Source organism: Solenopsis invicta, chromosome 3 (genome assembly GCF_016802725.1).
Source record: "Solenopsis invicta isolate M01_SB chromosome 3, UNIL_Sinv_3.0, whole genome shotgun sequence".
Classification (NCBI taxonomy): domain Eukaryota; kingdom Metazoa; phylum Arthropoda; class Insecta; order Hymenoptera; family Formicidae; genus Solenopsis; species Solenopsis invicta.
This window is the reverse complement of record NC_052666.1, coordinates 10,748,831-10,772,417: the sequence shown is the minus strand read 5'-3', so window position 1 is coordinate 10,772,417 and position 23,587 is coordinate 10,748,831. Positions and strand designations below refer to the sequence as shown.

Genomic DNA, 23,587 nt, shown 5'->3' with positions numbered 1-23,587 from the left:
GTGTCTGTAAACCAGTCCCCTCCAAAATCTGATTTGGGAAAAGCCCGAAGAGAAGAAACCCTCCTACATTTAGGCCTTGAACGGAGAACGCGAAAGGTGGCGATACTACTGGTAAAGAAAGACCTATGGAACAAATCGGACGCAACATTATCAAATCCATGAAAAAACGCATGTCTCCTTCGGCAAGTGTACTAGGTTCAGACATAGACAATGAACCAGGAGGTTCTGGGACGATCAATGCCATTCAGAAATGCAACGTTGAGAAAAGTGAAACGGGACGGTTATAAATGAGATAGGGACGGTTATAAATCCCCAACTGAGGAGTTTTCCCAGCCTTTGGAACAAAGGGCAAATGCAATGGGTCCGGAGAACTTCTCTACACCTATTGGTGGAATAATGAAAGGGGTCAGGACTAACAGCCCCAAAGAAGTGGAGATGGTCAACGTTGAAGTATGGGTGGACCCAGAAGCAGTTGGGGTACAAGTGGACACATTGCACGAGAAGAACGAAATCCTTGATGACATTGGGGGACGCATGGAAACATTTCCTGAAGTTGAGACGAGCGGAAAGGAAGTACGGGGGACTTCCAGTAATGATAGCGCACTGTGATGACGCTGATAGCACAGGTCAATGCCAACCGTAGCGATGCAGCTCAGGACCTGCTTCTTAAAAAAATGGAGAATGGCAAGATCTCTATTGCGATGGTCTCAGAACCGTTTAGAGTCCCTAAGGACGACTCGAGATGGCATTCATCGACGGACAACTCACCATCGGTTGCGTTAACCTGGCAGGGATCAAAGCAGACAATGACCTGCCAAAACCTTGACGCAGGGACGAATTTTGTGGCTGTTAGATGGGAGGGGGTAGTCGTTATTGACTACTATTTTTCTCCCAATAAACCGCTGTCCAAATTTAATGACTTTTTGGAAACTCTTAGTTCCACTTGTCGGAAGTATAAGAAGGAACCCTGTCTAATATTCGGAGATTTTAACGCTAGCTCCTATCAATGGGACCTATCACAGAATTCGCGGGGTATCGCATTGACGGAGTGGGCTGCAGACTTGGGCCTAATCCTGTTGAACATTGAACAGTCGCCTACGACGTATCATCCTCGTGGCTTCTCAACGGTCGACCTGTTGTGGGCCAATAGGAAGATGTTTGGTCTGGTGTTGGGCTGGAGAATTGAGTACAAGGAAGATCCGCACTTCGACCACTTTTATATTTATAATAACATTAAAACTAAGAATACGGCAAGAAACAGGCTGAAGCTTGCAAGTACCGTTTTTCCCCGCTGGTGTGCCAAACGTCTGGACAGGGACCTTCTGTTAGCGGCTGTGGCTGTTAGAACCTGGCCTGAGACAGAAGAGGATAAAACAGCTGAACAGTTGGTGGAATATATAAACTCTATTCTTGTTGAAGCAGCTAATGCAGCAGCGTCGCATGCCCGCTCCGGACACCGTTCATCGTGCTATTGGTGGAATGAGGAGATTGCGGAGAAAAGACGTATCTGCAATATCGCAAGAAGAAGGACCTTTAGGGCCAAAGGTAAAATCAATCCTGAGGCTCAAGAGGTAAAGATAAGATGATAAAGTCAAAAACGCCAGGAAATTGCTGAGACTAGCAATAGCTTCTTCTAAGTCGGGTGCCTAGAATGAGCTGCTGACCTTTCTCGAAGAAGATCCTTGGGGGAGATCATATAGGATTGTCACTAAAAAATTAAGGGGTTAAACCACCCTTGAGGCCTTAAAATCATACATATGTTTAAGATTTTTTTTTTAGATAAATGAATAACTTTATTAAAAATCTGTTTAGAGGTCTTTATACATATAAAACAAAAAAAATTATGTTTATTTATTTTATATTCAAAATGGCAGCACACTAGCTCACTTGCGAAATCCTGTTTTTTTGCAACTTGAAATTGGTGTACAGGATTTCAGACACATGGTTTGACCTGGAACAAAATACAAAATATTTTCATAATCTACATATCAAAGACTAAAGAAGTACGTAGGGATTTTTCAAAATATTGATTTTTCTTAAAACGGCAACTATTTTACTAAATTTTTGCAATTTTATCTTAAAATTTACATATAAAAATGTTAATTGCATAAAGAGTTTTCAATATTTTGGAAAAAGCCTACGTACTTCATTGCAGAATACACTGAAGAATATGCTGTTAAAATTTCAAGTAAATCGGATAAAAACTGTAAAAGTTATATTGTACACCGATTTTAAAAATGCTGTTCTGAGAAATACGCGTTTAAAGTTTTTCAAAAGGATTTTTTGTCTATAAAAATAAAAATGTTTATTGTATCTTTAGTCTGCGATGCCTGCCACATAAAGCTGTCCTTCCATCTCTGTATCAGCTTGATCAGCATCCTTTTTAGCTGACAATAATAATTTTCTGGCCTCTTTTGCTGCGTTGGTCAGACTACGCTCAACCGCTTTAATGCGCCGCGCGTCCGCTTCCTCATAGAAATTATAGCAGTTGGGGCCTACATTCAGATTTAAAACTTTCATAATTGCCATTATGCTCCTGAATCCATCGTTGAAATTACAGACAGCAATGTCTGTTGCAATGTCAATTATTCTTTTCCCACTTGCATAAGATTTTGGTGCTAGTGCCCACACAGTCGCGTTAACATTTTCATTGCTGTTCTGCGTGAAGCCTCCTAAACATCTTAATAAAAGTTTGTCATTACTTAGTTCATAAATCGGTTTCACAGCATCAAAAACAACGGAATTCATTGGTGTTTTATGCTTGTATTTTGAAAGTTTGTTCGTTGCCTTCGCTTGTTGGTAGGAACACCAAGAATTTTCGCCAGAAGGGCAAAAATCATGCTGTGGTTTTTCGTCAGTCAAAATTTTATGATACAACGTTGACCAGATTTCTGTCTTCATTTTTTCGACTGAATCGACATTACGCCTGATTGCCAAGCCATAATAAATTGTTAATTCATCTATTAGTTTACTGGTAAGTTTACCCCAAACCTTTATTATTCTTTTTTAAATTCCTAAGCCGAGTACCCATGCGCTTTTGCACGTGGCCTACACATTCTTTTTTGCACACAGTTATATTGTCGTAAGGTTTACAATCTAATATGCCTTTAAATGTTTTGCTGTCTCCGTCACCCACGTAGTTAGAATATTTAACACCATGTAATTCTTCAGATCGACAAAACATTTCCACAATAGCGTCCACTACCATCTTACCAGACGAGCCTTCGTGGTTTGCTTGGCATTGATTATAATGATTATTTGCCCACTCTTCGTATTCAGCAGAGTCTCTTTTCTTCTCCCAGAACTCACACATTTTGCATTACTTGGATTTTACAATGACATCTATAATTTTACCAGTAAACCATCCAATCAATGTAGCGATGCCGAATAAAGATGAGAACCTTCTTTTGCGCCATGATCCATCGCCGGATACCGTTAAACCGTTGTGATCATTTTCTTCACTAATTTTCTTTTCTTCTGCAGCAGCTTTTTCTAATAATTTTTCACGAATAGCAGTGGTAGCGGTAGAAATATTTTTAATGACAGTGTCATAGAAAGACTGAAAAATTGGGTGCGGTAAATCCATAAAAGCGCAGAATTTTTTAATGCCATGAAGACCAATGTCAAGCATCCTCATAGTAAAAATAATACGACGATTTATATTGTATGCATGTTTTTCAATAACTGGAACAGCATTGATGACAGTTGGTTCGCATTTATCACATTTCACCACGATTTTGTAACCTAAGCCTCGCTTACTTTGGTCATTAAAAGTAACACATTTTCCACATTGCTTGCACACTAATATTTGTGATAATGTAGTAAAAACAGTCAAAAAATCAATAAAACGATATTCGAAAGCCGGAGATATCTCTATATCATATTCTTTTCTCGAACTCTTTATTTTTTTTGCAGAGGTGCTCACATCCTCGGTTTCTTGCTCCATCTGATATCGATTTAATATCTTCCTCTTACTAATGTTACTCCTACAAGCACGTCCAGTTGTATTTCGGGAACCCTTTTGAGTATTATACGTTCTTTTTTTACTCGCCATAACTTTTAAATTATTGTAAACGCTCCGAAAAAATGTAACACGTGCGATATTTACTAACAGCGTGTAGACAATAAACCGACGCTATGCTATAACGGCTGCATGATTGTAGTGACATCTATATGATTGTAGTAACATTATATATAGAACAGGATCCCCTTTTCGTTAGAAAAATAGTCCTATATACCTGCAGAGCATAAAGAACGCCGCCGTGCTCCGAAATATCTTGAGTCGCTCGGTAACGTGGCGAGGCGCTTCGTTTAAGACAGCTCTAACGACATGATAGATGTACAATTTCTCTAAAAAACTGTTTTTATCTTATTTTTAAGGTTTAAAACTAACGATTTAAGAAAAAAAAATTCGATTTTTTGAAACCTCAAGGGTGGTCTAACCCCTTAAGAAGTTCGGGAATTTCTCCTTGTGAGACGCTACCTGCTATTATAACGGAAAATATTGCGGATACACTCTTCCTCACACATTCTATAAGTAACAGGAAAGTGATTCCGAGTGACTGGGGTGAGACGAATGTGCCTGTCACTAAAGAAAAAGTTACAAGGGCGATTGAGAGAATTAGCAATGGAAAAGCGCCGGGGCCGGATGGCATCATGGGTGAAATTATTAAGGTAACACAAGACCTTCTTCTATCTATATGATGTCGCTGTTTTAATAAATGTTTCGAAGAGGGTTATTTCCCGAATAAATGGAAAGAAGCCCGGTTAATCTTATTAAAGAAAGGTAACAAACCGGGTGGTATCCCGTCATCCTACCGACCGATATGTCTGCTGGCGGAGGCCGAGAAGCTGTACGAACGAATAATAGCCGAGAGAATTAATGCTCACCTGGAAGAAAATGACGATGGTCTCTCGGACCTACAATATGGTTTCCGTGGGAGATCAACCATTAATGCGATTGAACAGACTCGGGAGCTGATAATGGAGGGGGTCGAGGTGGAAGGAGTCTCAGTAGTGGTGAGCCTTGACATTAAAAATGCATTCAACTCCTTGCCATGGGATAAAATCTTGGAGGCTATACGGGACAAAAGGGATACCCAACTACTTGTATAGGGCAGTGAGCAGTTACCTTACGAATCGAAGTTTGACATACACTACTCAAAAGAAAATAGGGAACACTTTCCAGACACCAAAAATTAGGCTATTTTCAAATGACTGTAACTCGGTGAAAAATCATCGTAGATAAAAAATAAAAAAAGCATTTTGAAGCTTGAAGATCCAACTTTAACGCTCTATCAGCAGATTTTCAAAATTCTTTTAACTTCCTTGTCTTATGCAGTAAAAAAGCACACCCTGTTTTGTTCCTTAAAATTTCGTATTTTTGACACTTTGCAGCTCGACCAACAAATTTTTTTCGAACAATTCAAGTAAAGCTTCATAAACTACAACATTTTGCCTACAAAATGCTTTTTTTAAAATTTCTCTACGATTTTTTTTGACCGAGTTACGCTACTTTGAAGCTAAACCTGCATTTTTTACAAATGATATCCGTACTCCGTGAAAAATCATCGTAGACAAAAAATCAAAAAACCATTTTAAAGCTCGAAGTTCCAGCTTTAACATGCTGTTAATGGTTTTCAAAAATTTTCTCAATTTCTTAGTACTATGCCCCAAAAAAGATACACTGTTTTTTCCTTAAAATAACGTATTTTTAACAGCCTGTAGCTCAATAAAAAAATTTTTCTCGACAAATCCAATGCAAGTGCCATAAAGTATGACATTTTCTCTACAAAATGCTTTTTTTAAAGTTTTCTCTACGATTTTTTTTGACCGAGTTACAAGACTTTGAAGATATACATTTTTTACAGTACATTTTTCCGAAAAATGACGTCTACCGCCGACATTAGCATTACCCAATGTGCACCACGTGGAGGTTGTCGGTCGGATTTTTGCACATCGTGTGTGTGTGTGAGTGTGTGTGTGTGTGTGTGTGTGTGTGTGTGTGTGTGTGTGTGTGTGTGTGTGTATGTATGTATCACAGCAGAGATAAGGACCCCGCAGTTCGTCACTTCTGCAGTATTTAATGACTCCAAACCCTCTCTGCTGTGTGTGTATGCGCTCGCGCGCATGAGAGTTCAATAGTGTGTATTTCCTCCTCTCTGATCAATTACTGCTTGCAAGCGTTCTCGCATATTTATACATCTTGCAATACGATCTTGTGGAATGTTGTGCCAAATTTCCGTTAAAATTTCTCCCAATTCTTCTAAATTTCGCGGCTGTTCCTCGCGACGCCTTAATCGTCGTTCCATTTCATCCCAAATGTGCTCGATTGGATTTAAGTCCGGGCTATTGGCGGGATGATTTAACAGTCTAATTGCGTGTCGTTGAAAAAAACGTCGCGTTATATTCGCCGTATGAGGTCGAGCGTTGTCCTGCATAAAAATAAAGTTCCGACAGGTTCGATTTAATAGCAAACGTGTGGTCGTAGAATATCGTTGATATAACGAACACCCGTCATTGCCGGAGGTGGCAGGATCACTAGATCACTTCGTCTTGTAAGTGATATACACCCCCACACCATCACGGAACCGCCGTTGTAGGATCGTATTGGCATAACGCAACGTCGATCATAGCGTTCATTTCGTCGATGCCAAGTACGTATACGAGCATCATTGCCATAAAGGCAAAAACGTGATTCGTCGGAGAAATATACATTTCTCCAATCCCTAGCGGTCCAATTTATGTGATCGCGCGCAAATTGATAACGTACTTGGCGATGTACGAGTGTGAGTCTTGGTACTTGTGCACGAACACGAGAACGAAGACCGGCTTCTCTCAAACGGTTGCGAATTGTTTGTTCGCACACATGGCGCAAATGAATGTCATTACGAATGTTTCTTGCGGTAATTATTCGTCTTTCTAATGCATAACGAACAATGGCTCGATCTTGTCTATTTGTCGTTAATCGAGAACGACCACTACCTTCACGTCTCGTGTAATTTCCCGTGTCTTGATATCGTAACCAAGCTCTACTCACTACGGACACAGATGCACCAATATCTTGCGCCACATAACGCATACTAAAACCTTGTTGCAAAAGCGCAATTATGCGTGCAACTTCTACGGCCGATAAATGTCTACGCGGCATTTTGAAAATTCCGTGTCGCTTATCACACTGCGAGAATCGCCGGCGTACTAAACAAAATTTTATTGTATTGAGCATGCAATGTTTACATATGGTCATCTTTGTCTAAAAAGAGATTTTTTTTAGACTAAGACGACTATATGTTTACAGTTCACAGGATTGGAGAAATGTATATTTCTCCGACGAATCATGTTTTTGCCTTTATGGCAATGATGCTCGTATACGTACTTGGCATCGACGAAATGAACGCTATGATCGACGTTGCGTTATGCCAATACGATCCTACAACGGCGGTTCCGTGATGGTGTGGGGGTGTATATCACTTACAAGACGAAGTGATCTAGTGATCCTGCCACCTCCGGCAATGACGGGTGTTCGTTATATCAACGATATTCTACGACCACACGTTTTGCTATTAAATCGAACCTGTCGGAACTTTATTTTTATGCAGGACAACGCTCGACCTCATACGGCGAATATAACGCGACGTTTTTTTCAACGACACGCAATTAGACTGTTAAATCATCCTGCCAATAGCCCGGACTTAAATCCAATCGAGCACATTTGGGATGAAATGGAACGACGATTAAGGCGTCGCGAGGAACAGCCGCGAAATTTAGAAGAATTGGGAGAAATTTTAACGGAAATTTGGCACAACATTCCGCAAGATCGTATTGCAAGATGTATAAATATGCGAGAACGCTTGCAAGCAGTAATTGATCAGAGAGGAGGAAATACACACTATTGAACTCTCATGCGCGCGAGCGCATACACACACAGCAGAGAGGGTTTGGAGTCATTAAATACTGCAGAAGTGACGAACTGCGGGGTCCTTATCTCTGCTGTGATACATACACACACACACACACACACACACACACACACACACACACACACACACTCTCACACACACACACACACGATGTGCAAAAATCCGACCGACAACCTCCACGTGGTGCACATTGGGTAATGCTAATGTCGGCGGTAGACGTCATTTTTCGGAAAAATGTACTGTAAAAAATGTATATTTTCAAAGTCTTGTAACTCGGTCAAAAAAAATCGTAGAGAAAACTTTAAAAAAAGCATTTTGTAGAGAAAATGTCATACTTTATGGCACTTGCATTGGATTTGTCGAGAAAAATTTTTTTATTGAGCTACAGGCTGTTAAAAATACGTTATTTTAAGGAAAAAACAGTGTATCTTTTTTGGGGCATAGTACTAAGAAATTGAGAAAATTTTTGAAAACCATTAACAGCATGTTAAAGCTGGAACTTCGAGCTTTAAAATGGTTTTTTGATTTTTTGTCTACGATGATTTTTCACGGAGTACGGATATCATTTGTAAAAAATGCAGGTTTAGCTTCAAAGTAGCGTAACTCGGTCAAAAAAAATCGTAGAGAAATTTTAAAAAAAGCATTTTGTAGGCAAAATGTTGTAGTTTATGAAGCTTTACTTGAATTGTTCGAAAAAAATTTGTTGGTCGAGCTGCAAAGTGTCAAAAATACGAAATTTTAAGGAACAAAACAGGGTGTGCTTTTTTACTGCATAAGACAAGGAAGTTAAAAGAATTTTGAAAATCTGCTGATAGAGCGTTAAAGTTGGATCTTCAAGCTTCAAAATGCTTTTTTTATTTTTTATCTACGATGATTTTTCACCGAGTTACAGTCATTTGAAAATAGCCTAATTTTTGATGTCTGGAAAGTGTTCCCTATTTTCTTTTGAGTAGTGTATATTAATAGCGAGAATAAAATTAAAAAATACATTATGTCGTTTGGGGTCCTTCAGGGTTCGGTTTTGGGTCCGCTTCTTTGGAACACACGATACAACACTGTCTTGGATGTTGAGCTCCCAGATCTCTGCACGGCCTTATGTTACGCGGACGATACTCTACTGATTGCGGCATACGAAACGTCAGAAGGGGCCATAGCGCGAGCGGAAGTTGCCTTGGCATATTTGTGTAACAAAATCGGGAGCTTGGGGCTGCAGGTTTCACCCGATAAATCTGAGGCAGTGCTGTTCACGCGTAAAAGAAAGAAAACACCTAATGATCTTTCGGTGATTGTCAACAGATATTTGATTCCCATAGGACACAGTATAAAGTATCTAGACCTAGTTATAAATAGAAATTGATCCTACGACGAGCACTTTGGAGCAATAATACCCAAGGCCGAGAGAATAGCCTCAGCACTGATGCGTCTCATGCCAAACCTTTGTGGTCCGGGAGAGAGGAAAAGACGCTTATACGCCAATATAATAAACTCTGTCGTCTTGTACGCGTCACCAATTTGGGCCCATATAGCCAATAAGAAGCAAATTAAAGAGAAAATGAGAAGGATTAAAAGACACGTGGCCCTTAGAGTGATTTCGGCATACCGTACCGTTTCGCACGAGGCGTCGGCTATTCTGGCAAATCAGATTCCGCTCGACATTCTAGCTAATGAGAGTGCTAGAATTTACAATGCGGAGAGTGGCCTCAGGGAGGAGGGCATCGAACTGACCCCTAGAATGCGCATCGGCATAAGGAATATGCAGAGGTCGGCGTTAATTCAATTATGGAAGGATATCCTGGTAGAAAACAGCAATAGGTTACCTGGAGGACGGGTCAGAAATTGTCTAGTACCCATACTGAGTGATTGGATGGCCAGAGGAAAAGAACTAGCAATGTCCTTTAGAACCACTCAGGTAATAACTGGACACAGCTGCTTCAACGTGTATCTATACAACATCCGGAAAACAGGTTCTTCAGTATGTTTGCACTGCGAGCGACGAATAGATACGGCGGACCACACGCTACTTGAATGCGATAGCTGGACGGAGGAGCGGGCTAAACAAGTTGATGCATTTGGGCTGGATTTTACTCTAAAAAAAATATTTGAAGAAAGCCTGAAAGAGCCATCTAAATGGAAAGTCTTCACTGATTATTGTGAACAAGTAATCAGGAAAAAAGAAGAAGCTAAATGAATGAGACAACGAATAGCAGGAATCGACCCAAGATGCCATAGACCGCCTCGTGTTAGACTTCGAACCCGTCGTACAGGGGCACAAGCTTGACAATGTAGTGTTAAATGAGCCGGCACGATGTTCCACATTACTGAAGAAAGTATGGTCTCTGCCCCAGTGGTTGGGATTTCATTGGGAACAATAGCGATTGACTCGTCTGGAAACTGCAGACTAGTGTGATTACTGCTAAGTAAATAAGCAGATAAATTATGAATAAGCGACGTGAAGATTGAACTAGAGAATCCTAGACTCTCACATTCTCTCCGCGTTGCTGAGACTCAATAAAATCCTCCTATTTTCTGAAAGTAACAATGTTACAAATAACTCTGGGGAAATTGATTCCACGTTGATTAGGATTGCCCGGTCATGCAAGGAATAATAATACTATAAGAACGCGGGCGCCCACTGAAGTAATAACGTATTGTTGGCCAGGGGCGCCCGATCGATCAGTTAGGATACGCATAAGGAGAGGTTTTTAGGAAGTAGGCGATGTGAGTAGTATCTTTGCGATGTACTCACATCGAATCCTTCACAACCTGGAGTACGGGCCCCGGGGCGTCTTCCTCTCTTTGTCGAGTGAGGGCGGTCAGTACGGCTGCTTGATGGGAAGTGGCGCCGGCAGGACCCGTCCTGACGGACCGGCCCACTGACTGGTTTGGCCTGCTATCACTCGTTGTAGGAAGGCTCTGTGAAGATTTTCCTCTTCTTCAGTACCAAAAAAAAGACACCCGTACCGAAGATTCAGGAGGTCCCAGGTTCGAACCCTGGTTGGGGTGATATTTTTCGCAATAATTTCTTTACAGTTTTTTAGGGGGGGGGGGAAGGTAAATATTTAATAATACGTGATATTACTTAACTCGTTCAATTTAGAATTGTGTTATGACTGAAAATTAATTTGGCGCAGTTCATTGAACTTGAGGAAAGTATATAAAATTACATAGACAATACAAGCACGAAGACCGAGCTACGACCTTAGTAGGCATTCTTGTTCAAGTATTGTGTTGATACAGCAACGGTCAAAATATCTCTATTATTTTAATTTTTTCTTAATACAAAATGTCTATATTTTTCTGATATGACACTTTCAAATAATTAATAAAATATATTTTATTATGGTGTATGGTCACACACACACACGCACACGCACACGCACACATACACACACCAAGAGGTAACCTTAAAATACACAGCCTTTACAAAAATCTGTAATATTTATTGAATATTATTATTTAATTTTAAAAGTAATTGTTATTCCATTGTATCGTCCTTAAGATGACCTCTTTGTGACGTTAATACTAAACCTCCACAACTAAATAATTGCTCGACTGATGCACTACTTGGAAGTGATGTATTATATTTAATAAAGGCCTTTTTAAGCGTTGAAAAGTTATTTAACATTGCAATATTACAGTTACTTGATTTCAAAAATTCTTGCAATTCGTCTTGTTCAAAAATTTTTTGTGCAAAAATTAAAAAAATCATTATCAGGATCAACAACTATTTGTGTACCATTTGAAGAACTTTTGTTTGATTTTATTCTTAATAAATCTTCTAAGTAGTTTACAGCAATATTTTTTTTCTGTCCAGTTAACCACTTTAATTAAACTTTGGATGCAAACAAGCTGCAATTATTCTTTTTTTTCATGTAGTGTGCAAAATCTAAAATTATGTGCATTGTAAAGTGTAAATATTGTTAATTTTATTACTAATAGTCTATTAGTATTTTTTGTTCTATTTTAGATTTAATAGAAACATAATTATATTTTTACTAAAAAAATTAACTAATATGTACCATTGTACATACTATTTATTTTATTTATTGCATTATTTAAATTATCTCATACCTTTTATGTTCTTCTTTGTTGAATAGCAGTAAGTAGGGCGTGGCATTCCGTAAGGTTCTTATTATTTAATTGTTTTAATTTTTCTTTCAAGGTACTTAAAACTGGTAATAGGTATCCCATGTACATACCATTCTTACATTGTAAAATATCCAGTGCATACACTAAAGGTTTCATAACCTAATTAAAATAAAAAATCCATATTTTGCATTATACATACAAATTATATATATGTGCGTGCATGCGTGCGTGCGTGCGTGCGTGTGTGTGTGTGTGTGTGTGTGTGTGTGTGTGTGTGTGTGTGTGTGTGTGTGTGTGTGTGTGTCTTATAACAGTAATTTTGAAGAAATAATAAATTTTGTTAAATTAATGATATAATTTTTATTCAAGAATGTAAAAAACTGGTCAAGTTTACGAGCCAAACAATTCTGGATGTCAATGTAAGCTTTAAATTATAAATACAATAAAGCGGTACGTTTCGGCTATATTTACAAAGAGAATACCTCAACTGCCAACCGAGTTTTTTAATGAGCTTTGGTGTGGTGGTAGATTAAGAAAATATAAGTTTACGCCTCAAATATTAGCCGTAGATACGCAGCCGTTTTCGAGAATGTGAGGGTTGAAATTAGGCAAGCACGTTATCTACCTTAAATTTAAAGGTTCAATTGTAGCATTTCGTTAGCCGCGCAACGAACGCACTAGACTCACAGTCCAAAGATCATGCGTTCGAGCCTCGGCACTGTCCCTTTTTTTTTATTTAAATTACTTTTTATTCTAAATGTCAGTTATTTTACTTATTAATAATTAATTATTAACATTGTTTATAACCTAAAATAAAAGAAATAATTAAATTCGTTTAAAAATATATTAAAAATTTAGAAAACTATTTAGAGAAATAATTCATGTTTTGATTTTGAAGAGATTTTGAATCAGCATTTATTCAATGCTCTCATTGCCGCACATTCTTATGCTTTAATTGTTTTTATGATGAATACCATCCAAGTACTTATAATAAAAAATAAGAAATGTAATAAATTGTGTTATTGCGAGGATAATGTTTGTAGTAATTTACTAATTGTAAAACAATTTCATATAATATGATTTTACAATATTATAATCAAGGTCACAATATGAAATGTTTGAAATTTTATTTGTAAACATAAATTATTTCTCCAAATAGTTTCCTAAATTTTTAATATATTTTTAAACAAATTTAATTATTTTTTTTCTTTTAGGTTATAAACAATGTTAATAATTAATTATTAATAAGTAAAATAATTGACATTTAGAATAAACAGTAAATTAAATAAAAAAAAAAAGGACAGTGCTGAGGCTCGAACGCATGATCTTTGGACTGTGAGTCTAATGCGTTCGTTGCGCGGCTAACAAAATGCTACAATTGAACCTTTAAATTTAAGGTAGATAACGTGATCGCCTAATTTCAACCCTCACATTCTCGAAAACGGCTGCGTATCTACGGCTAATATTGGAGGCGTAATCTTATATTTTCCTAATCTACCACCACACCAAAGCTCATTAAAAAACTTAGTTGGCAGTTGGGGTATTCTCCTTGTTAGTCTTCTTTAGCCAAATGTTATGTAATCTCTTGTAAGTAGTTTATATATCGTAAACCTGACTTGACCAATTTTTAAAATTTTTGTTTTTAACATTAATACGAACATTAATACATTAATTTGTTTTTAAGATTCTTATATTTATTATTAAGTTTTTCATATTTGTAATTTACCGACTTTCCGCGCGCGAATGAGCTCGTCGGACTCTCGGTGCAAGACCGCGAAAATGGTTCGACGCGGGAGAAAGGAAGGTCGACGGAGCGGTTTGATTTACTTGACGCGAGATATGAGTTTGAATGTATATATATATATATATATATTTGCTAGATGATATGTACACGGTAAGCTATTTACACATATATACAGATACTTAAGTATAGGTGCGTCCCGGCGCTGGACTATACGGGAGCGTATCGGCGCGACCCCGTGTGGGTGCGGCCCCTCGGCCTGTGTGCCGCGTTCGGCGACGCGGTAGACGTGGTACGGTTCGCGGGCTAGCCGTTGCGACGCGATTATAGCGGGCGGGTCGGATTCCCGCGCGGTATGGCGGATTTGCGACGGGATCGTCGCAGGCAGGTCGGACGCGCGACACCCTGTCAAGTACCTTGACCCGGGACCCTGAACACGGCGGTCGTGGTTTTGGTGAGTGTCGCGAGGTGAGGAGGGCAGCCTCCGGGTCGCCGGGGACCGGCTCGTGGACCAAGACTCTTGGTGCTTGGTTTGCGGAGACTGGTATATGTAGAATGGATTTGCGTCGGAGGCAGAGTACCCTCTCGCCGCGGCCAAGCACTCTTCGACCGGGTTTCCGACTTTGGGAGCAGGATATCGCCAACGCAGCGGACCGTTATTGGGAAGCTGGTCGGTGGCAGAGTGTCGTCTCTCGTCGCGGTGGCCCTATTTATACCGAGCGACTCCGCTCGCCTCCGTTATCTTTCTCGGCGCTTGACGGCGGAGTTGTCGGGATAGGGAGGACCGTGTGTCCTCCGAGAGCGCGTGCGCGCCGACTCAGCGCGTCTCTTCTGGCGATGTTTGTCGCCAGACGGTATCGCGGTCTTTGGATTCTTAAAAATGGGTGCCCAAGGCACCCTGGGTTATAGCCCGGCGGTCTTTTCGGCTGATGTTCGCCGTGGCGATGTTTCATATGGGGTGCATCGTCACATCACCCCCCCCCCCTTAGGAAGTACCTGAATTTGAGGCACGAGACATACGTGTCTTTGGTTGTTACTTCGGCGGAATTTCTCGTACGCGGCGTACGCTTCCGTTGTGGTTAAAGCGTACGTGCCACCGCTTTCCTCCCAAGCGAGTTTTCCACTCTCGTGCGCGGTGGGCAGCGAAGTGTGGCACGCTGATTCGGTGCCCTGGTTCGACCTCCACTTCAATCGGCGGAGGTGGCAGTGGTCCCATGACTCGCGCCGGTTCGAGCGATGTGTGCGGTGATGGTGTTACCGCAGGCTGTCGACGGGATTTCGGCCGTGCGGTGGATGGATTGATCACCCACTCCATTTTGGCCCGGTTCCGTCGATCGGTGGGCTGGACGAGACGTCCTCCCTTCTGGCCGGCGATTGCGATGCTGCGCGGGATTTTCGCTGCTGCCGTTTGCGGTGGCGGAGTCGGTTGACGAAGCCGGAGCTGGCTCCAGGCCGGATCGATCCCTGGATTCGCTGGGTCGTACTCTTCGTACTCCGCCAGGAGTTGATTGATTTCGCCTATGATTTCTTGTTCGGTGCGATCCATCTCGTCGAGCGGTCGTCTTGCAAGTGACGGTTGCTGTGGGGTTTTGACTTTGGTTGTCGTCACGGTTAGCCTTTGTTTATGCCTCTCCGCTCGAGTCATCTCCGTTATTATTGTTTGGCTGCTCGTCCTCGGTCTCCTCTCCGGAATCGGTTGCTTCGTTATCGATGTCTCCCCTCTCGTCGGTCTCGCGCCGGTTTTAAGTCTTGTACGTGTACGTGCCGAGTCCATTGTCCGCGCCTGTTGCGTAGGTCGAAAATCACGGGCGAGATTTTGTTGCGTACCTCGAGGGGCCCTCGGAACTTCGGTGCCAATTTGGCATTGAACGCGGCGGCTTTATTGGACAGGGGGTGTTCTCTTTTCCACACCCAATCGCCTATTTTTGGTTGCCATGGGCGACGGCGGAGGTTGTAGTATTTTTGTTGCCTTTGGAACGCGCGTGCGAGATGTACGCGTACTAGTTCATAGGCCTCCTCGAGGTAGCGTCGTGTGGCGTCTGGCGGCGGGGTAGGAGGAGGCGTCGCTTCGCCGACGCGCGCGGGGGTGAATATCTCTCGCCCGAGAAAGAGGAACGCCGGTGTGTAACCGGTTGCCTCGTGTGTCGCGCCGCATTGTAAGCCAGTTGTAGTTCGGGGATTCTTTTGTCCCAGTTGCGGTGATCGCGGTTCACGTATTGCGCGATCATCGTCTTGATCACGCGGTTCGTTCGATCTACTGGATTACAATGCGGCGCGTGAGTCAGCGTGCACACATGTCGGATGCGGTAAGCGTGTAGGAGTTCTTTTAACTGCCCCGATTTTAGCTGCGTCCCGTTATCGGAGATGATGCTTTCCGGGCATCCGTGACGCAGCAGGACCTGTTCCGCGATGCCGCGCGTTACGGCGGGGGCTGTCGCTTGTCGAAGGGGTCGTAGCTCTGTCCATTTTGAGAATCGGTCTTGCATGACCAGTAGCCACGTGTGACCTTTCTTGGAGCGGGGGAGAGGTCCTACAAGGTCCACGGTGACCTGCTGCCAGAGCCGCGTGACATTCGTCGCGTGCATGTTGCCGGCCGGTTTGCGCTGCTCCACTTTGTGCCGCAGGCAGTGTTCGCATTTTCGAACGTACGCGGCGATTTCTCGGAACATGCCCGGCCAATAGTACGTCTGAGCGATTCGCGCGATCGTCTTGGCCACGCCGAGGTGGCTTGCGGCGGCGTGATTCCGGCAGAGGATTTCTGGCCGCTCGTCGCGCGGTACGCAACGCTTCCATTGTTCCTCGGCCGGTGACTCGTTAAAGTCTAGGCTATGCAGGACGTGGCGGTACAGCCTCCCCTCGCAGATCGCGAAGTCGGGTTGCGCGGCGGAATTTTCTCGTGCAGCGCGTAGCGCGGTCCGGTGGGATGAGATTTGCCGCGGCGCTTGTGAGTTGCCGTGATAAAGCGTCCGCGACGCAGTTTAGCGCGCCTTTTCGATACTTGATTTCGACATCGTATTGCTGTAGCTCGAACGCCCACCGTCCCAGCCGTCCGGTGGACGTGTCGAGTTTCTGTAGCCACCGTAGCGACTGGTGGTCTGTGACGACGGTGAAGGGGTACCTTTCGAGATATTCGCGCATCCGGCGTATCCCCCAGATTACGGCCAAGCACTCGAGCTCGGTGGCGCTGTAATTCCGTTCGGCCTGATTTAGCGTTCGGCTCGCGTATGCTATCACGCGCTCGCCTTCGGGAAAGAATTACGTCAACACGACTCCGTGACCGGTGTTGCTCGCGTCGGTTTGCAGTACGAACCGCCTGGAGAAGTCGGGGCAGGTCAGCACGGGGGCAGCGATGAGGATGTGTTTTAGCGCTTGAAACGCGGCCTGTTCCTCGGCCCCCCATTTTCCACCTTGCGTGTTTTTTTTGTTAGCGCGGTCAGCGGCGCGGCCACGGTAGCAAAGTCTTGGATGAACCGACGGTACCACGAGGCGACGCCGAGGAACTGTCGGACCTGCTTGACGGTAGCGGGCTTAGACCTTTTCGGTGTCGGTGCGTATACCGTCCCAGTGGACGATGTGACCGAGGTACTTGAGTCGTTCCACACAGAACCGGCATTTTTCCGGGTTGATTCGTAGCTTGGCCTCGCGGAGTCGGTGAAAGACTTCGCGTAGCATCTGCAGGTGTTCCTCGAACGTGGCGCTGACAACGATGATGTCGTCGAGGTAGACCAGCACGCGTGGTTCGAGGTCGGGTCCGAGTACGGAATCGAGCAGCCGCTGAAAGGTGGCGGGCGCGGAGTGTAGGCCGAACGGCATGACTTTAAACTGAAACAGACCCTTGCCGGGTACTGTAAACGCGGTGACTGGTCGGCTCGCGGGAGATAGCGGCACTTGCCAGTAGCCGTTTTTTAAGTCTAGTGTGGATAGGAACCGAGCGCCGCGTAGCTTGTCGAGCGTGGCGGGGATCTGGGGGAGCGGGTACGCGTCTGGTTCGGTTGCATCGTTAACGCGACGGAAGTCGATGCAAAATCGGAACTTGCCGTCTTTCTTGCGCACTATTACGACAGGGGAGCTCCATGGGCTTCGTGACCGTTTTATGACGCCGTCGTCGAGCATTGCCGTGACTTCGGCGTCGATTACGGCCTGCATTGCGGGATTTCGCGGTCGGTACCGCTGTTTGATTGGTTCGCGGCCGGGTTTCAACCGGATGACGTGCTGCGTTATTGTCGTCGGGCCGGTTACGCCTTCGAACTGCGCGAGTTCGGTTGTGAGGAAGCGGTTTAGCTCGGCTGATTCGATGGGCGTGAGCAACGTGGATACGTTGGTCACGGCGTGATTCTCCTTGCGGCCCCGTAGTCCGGCGGGGGGGATAGGTATGGGCGCGCCTACTTTTGTCCATGCGTCTATACCGAGGAGCATGGCGGTTTTCATGCTTGGCATTATGCGGAATTTGTGCCAAATGCGTCGGTGTCCGATTGTCACGGTCAGGCGTACGTGGCCGGGCAGTTCCACCGACTGACCGTCGGCCAGTTGTACGGTATTACTCTCGCGCTGGATTTTAAAGCCGCTCGCCTCGGCGCGGTGGGCGGTGGCGAGGTTAATAAATGACACCTCCGACCCGGTATCGAGAAGTGCCGTGAGGTCCTGGTCGCGCAAACGCACGGTTAGGTGCGGCCGGGGCGTAAATTTTATTCGGAGGACCGGGGGTCGGGCGGAATATCGCCAGTCCTGGCGCCGTTTCCCGCAGGCGGATGGCAGTCGCGAGTCAGCACGCCGTCTTTGCCGCATTGCGCGCAAAATTTGCGCGGCAATCGGCGGCATTCGAAACGTGTGTGCCCCCGCTGTTTACATCGCCAGCAACACTCGCTCCGATCGTACGTCGCGGCGACGGTGGGGGTTCGCGTTCCTGCGCTTGACTGGAGGGGAGCGCTCGGCAGCGTTCTTGGACTCGTTCGATCTCGTAGACGCGTTGGAGCAGCTCGGCGGTGGTGCGGATGTCGGCTCGTCGTACGTGCAGTTGGAATTCGGGGCGCATGTTATCGTACAGCTGATCGACTTTCTCCTCGGTGGAGAAATTTTCTGTCCTTCGCATTAAGGAGAGAACCGTCGTCGCGTATTTGAGGTACGGTTCGCCTGGTTTTTGAACGCGGTCGCGTATCTCGCGTAGTAGATAACTCCGGTAGCGCGGTGGCAGGTACGTCGCCTTGAAGTCGCTGACAAAGTCGCGCCACTCGTCCCATGCGTCCCGCGAATTTCGGTACCACAGGAGGGCATCCCCTTTCAATAATTCTGGTAGCCCCAGCAAGACCTGATGATCCGAAAAATCGTAGCCAGCGCGCAGTTCCTCGACCCGCTCCAGGAAACCCCACGGGTCTTTCCCTTCAAAATGTATCCCCTATTTCCGCATTTGATTCATGATTTTAGCGGGGGTGGACCCGTCCGGGGGTCCGCTGGTGTCGGTGGGAGTTGCGCGGTGCAGGTTGAGTCGCGGCGGTCGGAGGAGCGTCAGCGTCGGTGCGGGCTGTGCAGCGGAGGTTGACGTTAGCGTCGTCGGGTTGTTGCTGGTTCGGTCGGAGGGGGGCGCGCAGCTGCGCGGAACAGGTCCGGATTTTCTTCGACATATTGGCTCATGCGTTGCCGTAAAGTATCGAGGTTTCCCTCTGTATCTAGCCCGAGCGTCTCCATTTCCTCGAGGAGAACGTCCTTATGTAACTCGTAGATCCAGCTTTTTAGGCCGGCGGTCCTTCCTTTCTTCCGGTCTTGTCCCTGTTCGGGCGCTATGTAATTTACCGACTTTCCGCGCGCGGATCAGCTCGTCGGACTCTCGGTGCGAGACCGCGAAAATGGTTCGACGCGGGAGAAAGGAAGGTCGACGGGGCGGTTCGATTTACTTGACGCAAGATATGAGTTTGAATGTATATATATATATATATATATTTGCTAGATGATATGTACACGGTAAGCTATTTACACATATATACAGATACTTAAGTATAGGTGCGTCCCGGCGCTGGACTACACGGAAGCGTATCAGCGCGACCCCGTGTGGGTGCGGCTCCTCGGCCTGTGTGCCGCGTTCGGCGACGCGGTAGGCGTGGCCTACGGTACGGTTCGCGGGCTAGCCGTTGCGACGCGATTATCGCGGGCGGGTCGGATTCCCGCGCGGTATGGCGGATTTGCAACGGGATCGTCGCAGGCAGGTCGGACGCGCGACACCCTGTCAAGTACCTTAACCCGGGACCCCGAACACGATGGTCGCGGTTTTGGTGGGTGTCGCGAGGTGAGGAGGGCAGCCTCCGGGTCGCCGGGGACCTGCTCGTGGACCAAGACTCTTGATGCTTGGTTCACGGAGACTGGTATATGTGGAATGGATTTGCGTCGGAGGCGGAGTACCCTCTCGCTGCGGCCAAGCACTCTTCGACCGGGTTTCCGACATTGGGAGCAGGATATCGCTAACGCAGCGGACCGTTATCGGGAAGCTGGTCGGTGGCAGAGTGTCGTCTCTCGTCGCGGTGGCCCTATTTATACCGAGCGACTCCGCTCGCCTCCGTTATCTTTCTCGGCGCTTGACGGCGGAGTTGTCGGGGTAGGGAGGACCGCGTGTCCTTCGAGAGCGCGTGCGCGCCGACTCAGCGCGTCTCTTCTGGCGATGTTTGTCGCCAGGCGGTATCGCAGTCTTTGGATTCTTAAAAATAGGTGCCCAAGGCACCCAAGTTATGGCCCGGCTTTTTTCGGCTGATGTTCGCTGTGGCGATGTTTCATACGGGGTGCATCGTCACATATTTATTATTATTGTTTAAATATAATTTTTCTTGCCTGACAATATTCTTCCAAAAATTTTATATCATTATCATTTAATCTCTGCAAATTGCAAAAATCGAAGCAGTGGTTTATTTCATCTGATTTATTTTTTATGAGGTTTAAAAATTGAACCGTGCAATCAAACGTAGAATTCCAGCTATTAAAATAAAAAATTGTTGAATTATTATAAGATAAACATAGCTTATATATTTAAAGAAAAACTTAGGAGTAACAGAGAATTTTCTGACCTTGTTATAACAGGGGTTTTTAAGTAAATACCACATGTGTTTTTAATTTTATATGCTATTAGAGTAAATTGATTTTGTTTACTCCAAAGTTTTGTTAGCTTTGCAAATATAGCTCTGTATTTTTTTTTATATATTACATCAATCTCGAAGGCCCTTTCTGAATCTTTTACAGCAATTAAATTTAGCAAATGACTAACACATCTGTGATGTAGAGGAAGAATAATGTCTTCTGTATTTTTACAATTTTCTTCTTCCATTGTAACTAATAAATCATTTAAATCGTGAAATTCTGTATAAGATTCTTCATCATTTCTCTCGAAAAAATTATTATTGATTTCTATAAGTTAAAATAATTTTTTATTAAAATATATTAATATATTGCAAAAAAAGTTAAAAGTTGAATATTAAAAATTGAAAAATATTACAAAAATGCTTTAACAAAGTTTGATCCACTGTCGGTTGTTGTACAGCAAACTTTATTTTGAATGTGATATTCTAAGAACACTGAATTCATAGATTTAGCCAAAAATGTTATACGTATGTCTGTATTTTATTCTACGACAAGTTAAAGCAGCTGATTTTCTTTTTAAAGTAATAGAATTAATTCAATGCACTGTCATTTTTAGACAGCTTTTGCCGCAAGATTCATTAACGTTAATTAATTAATATTTAAAGAGTAAAACTATGTTATGTGTGTGTGTGTGTGTGTGTGTGTTTGTGTGTGTGTGTGTGTGTGTGTGTGTGTGCGCGCGCGCGCGCGTGTGTGTGTACGTATGCGTGTGCGTTTGCGTTTGCGTGCTTGTGCGTGTGCGTGCGTGCGTGTGCGTGTTCGTGTGCGTGCGTGTGCGTAAAATGCCAAGTTTTTTTACATTACTGAATGTAGGTCGAAAAGTAAACATTTCAGAGAATGCCGATTATGACATTTTTTCATCTTTACTTTCGACACTTTTCACGTTTTCGTTTTCCTTCGAAGGATTCATGTTTAACGTTTGATGATCGTTGTACGCTTTATGGAATTCAATCTGTATTTAGTGGATGCTAGGTCAAACAAGTGTCAACATGTTTTTTCAGTACAGCGTCAGAGGTACGTCAGGGATGTATTCCGTTTCACGCATAATGCAAGCAATGCATCATTTATCGTTATTGTTCAACTAATGTTAAACAAGGATATATGAAGCACTTTATACACACCACACATGAAACGGAACGCATCTCAATACGGGTACTATTTGCAGTCCACGTGCAATTCGTGGAAGGGAGGGCTGGCAGTTCCACTCTTCGACCTACCTCGAAGTCCTCGAACGGTCTGAATCGGCAAAGATCAGTGGTATTTAGGTCTTACACAGCCTGAAATTCAGGGCCCATAAGAAGAAGACAAACAAGTTTTCAAGATGATAAAACATGATAAGACAGACTGTTGCTAGTTGCTATCGTTGCTACATCTAATTCGACTGTTCGACCTAGGCCGAAGAGTGGGGCGAGTGCTACTAACCATTTCCCTCACACTGCGCGCGGGCTGCAAATAGTGCCTGTACTGATACCGCTGGCGCGCTGTATGAACGTATTTGTTTAATTTGGTAACTACTAATTATGGGCCGAATTCTGTAAAGCGCATGTTGGTTATCGAATGTAAAACGAGCATAAAATGACGCATCATACGTTTTATGAAACATAGATATTGCCAGCTAAACAAAAAATAACAGCTGAAATTTATTACCGTTATTGTAAAAATGTAACGACGTTACGTTACCGTTACAGACATAAAAAAGTAACGCTTGTTACCATAAAAAAGTAATGAAAACGGTAACGGCGTTACAAGTAACGCGTTACTTCCCAACCCTGTTGCAATTATAAGTTGCAATCACAGTTACACGACTTACATACTAATTTGCGTATTCCTCTTTCCGCTTTTTTATCGCTTTTTTCTTTTGTTCCAAACCCTTCCTAAAATTTTTTTTTTTATCCAATTCGTCTTTCCATAGTTTTTCCATAATCTTTTCTTTACTCTTACATAATTTTGATAAATCCTCATTCAGTTCCTGGCAATTCCCTACATAGTGTTTTAAGTTATCCCAGCTTTCTTCGCAAAACACACATCTCCTGTCCTTTTCCCCTAACCAGAACTTATTCACTTCCATATTTCCACACCTTAGATTTATTAATGCCCTTATTCCTTCTCCACCCCTTGCCTTATTTAAACTTTCCATACTCAACTAGGATTGGTTTTCGCGCGCATTATGGTTTCTGCGCCCTATTTCTTTGTATTTCTTATTATACCTTGACTATGATATTTTACTCTCTTCCTCTTGCCTTTGTAAATCCTTCTTTTTCATTACTAGTTTTCAAATTCTAATTCTTCTTCTGCGCCTTCTCATGTTTCTATTGCTTCTACACCCCATTAGTTTCTATTAAAATAACATTCCTTTTCTTTGCTGTAAAAGTCCTTTTTTTCTGTTTCCTATTCCCCCCCTCCCCCAACGTTTCTTAGCATTGTTTCCCGCAGCCCCGTTTTTAATTTTGTCTTCATGTTTTTTAGCCCTTATACCCTATTCTATTCACAGTTTTTCTATACCCAGTTCTCTTGTTACCAAATACCTTGGTGTACAAAATTCTAGTTTGAAAAGCCATTTTACATAGTCTAGCATCACCTTTTCTAATGCTGTTTCTTCTGTATAGCCCCATAGCTCTACTCTGTATGCCATCACACTCTACTATGTATTTGAACAACATTCATCTCCTTCTAAAATTGTTTCTGTCTATTCTCTCTCCTAATCCCCACACTTTTTTCGCTA

General features: G+C 43.6%; 2 protein-coding genes across 2 annotated transcripts; both read left to right on the top strand.

The window, feature by feature from the left end:
- The first annotated feature begins 608 nt into the window (after nt 1-608).
- LOC105202856 lies at nt 609-1,586 on the top strand. Its single transcript, XM_011171542.3, has one exon. The coding sequence runs from the start codon at nt 609-611 to the stop codon at nt 1,584-1,586; it is 978 nt and encodes a 325-aa protein (XP_011169844.2).
- A 7,750-nt stretch (nt 1,587-9,336) lies between these two features.
- On the top strand, nt 9,337-10,107 carry LOC120357376. The gene has a single exon (XM_039447557.1). It carries the CDS (start codon nt 9,337-9,339, stop codon nt 10,105-10,107), a length of 771 nt encoding a protein of 256 aa, XP_039303491.1.
- Nucleotides 10,108-23,587: the final 13,480 nt, after the last annotated feature.

Bases quoted from the DNA above. Each gene is read 5' to 3' on its own strand.
- LOC105202856 (XM_011171542.3), top strand. From the start codon at position 609: ATGACGCTGATAGCACAGGTCAATGCCAACCGTAGCGATGCAGCTCAG.
- LOC120357376 (XM_039447557.1), top strand. From the start codon at position 9,337: ATGCGTCTCATGCCAAACCTTTGTGGTCCGGGAGAGAGGAAAAGACGC.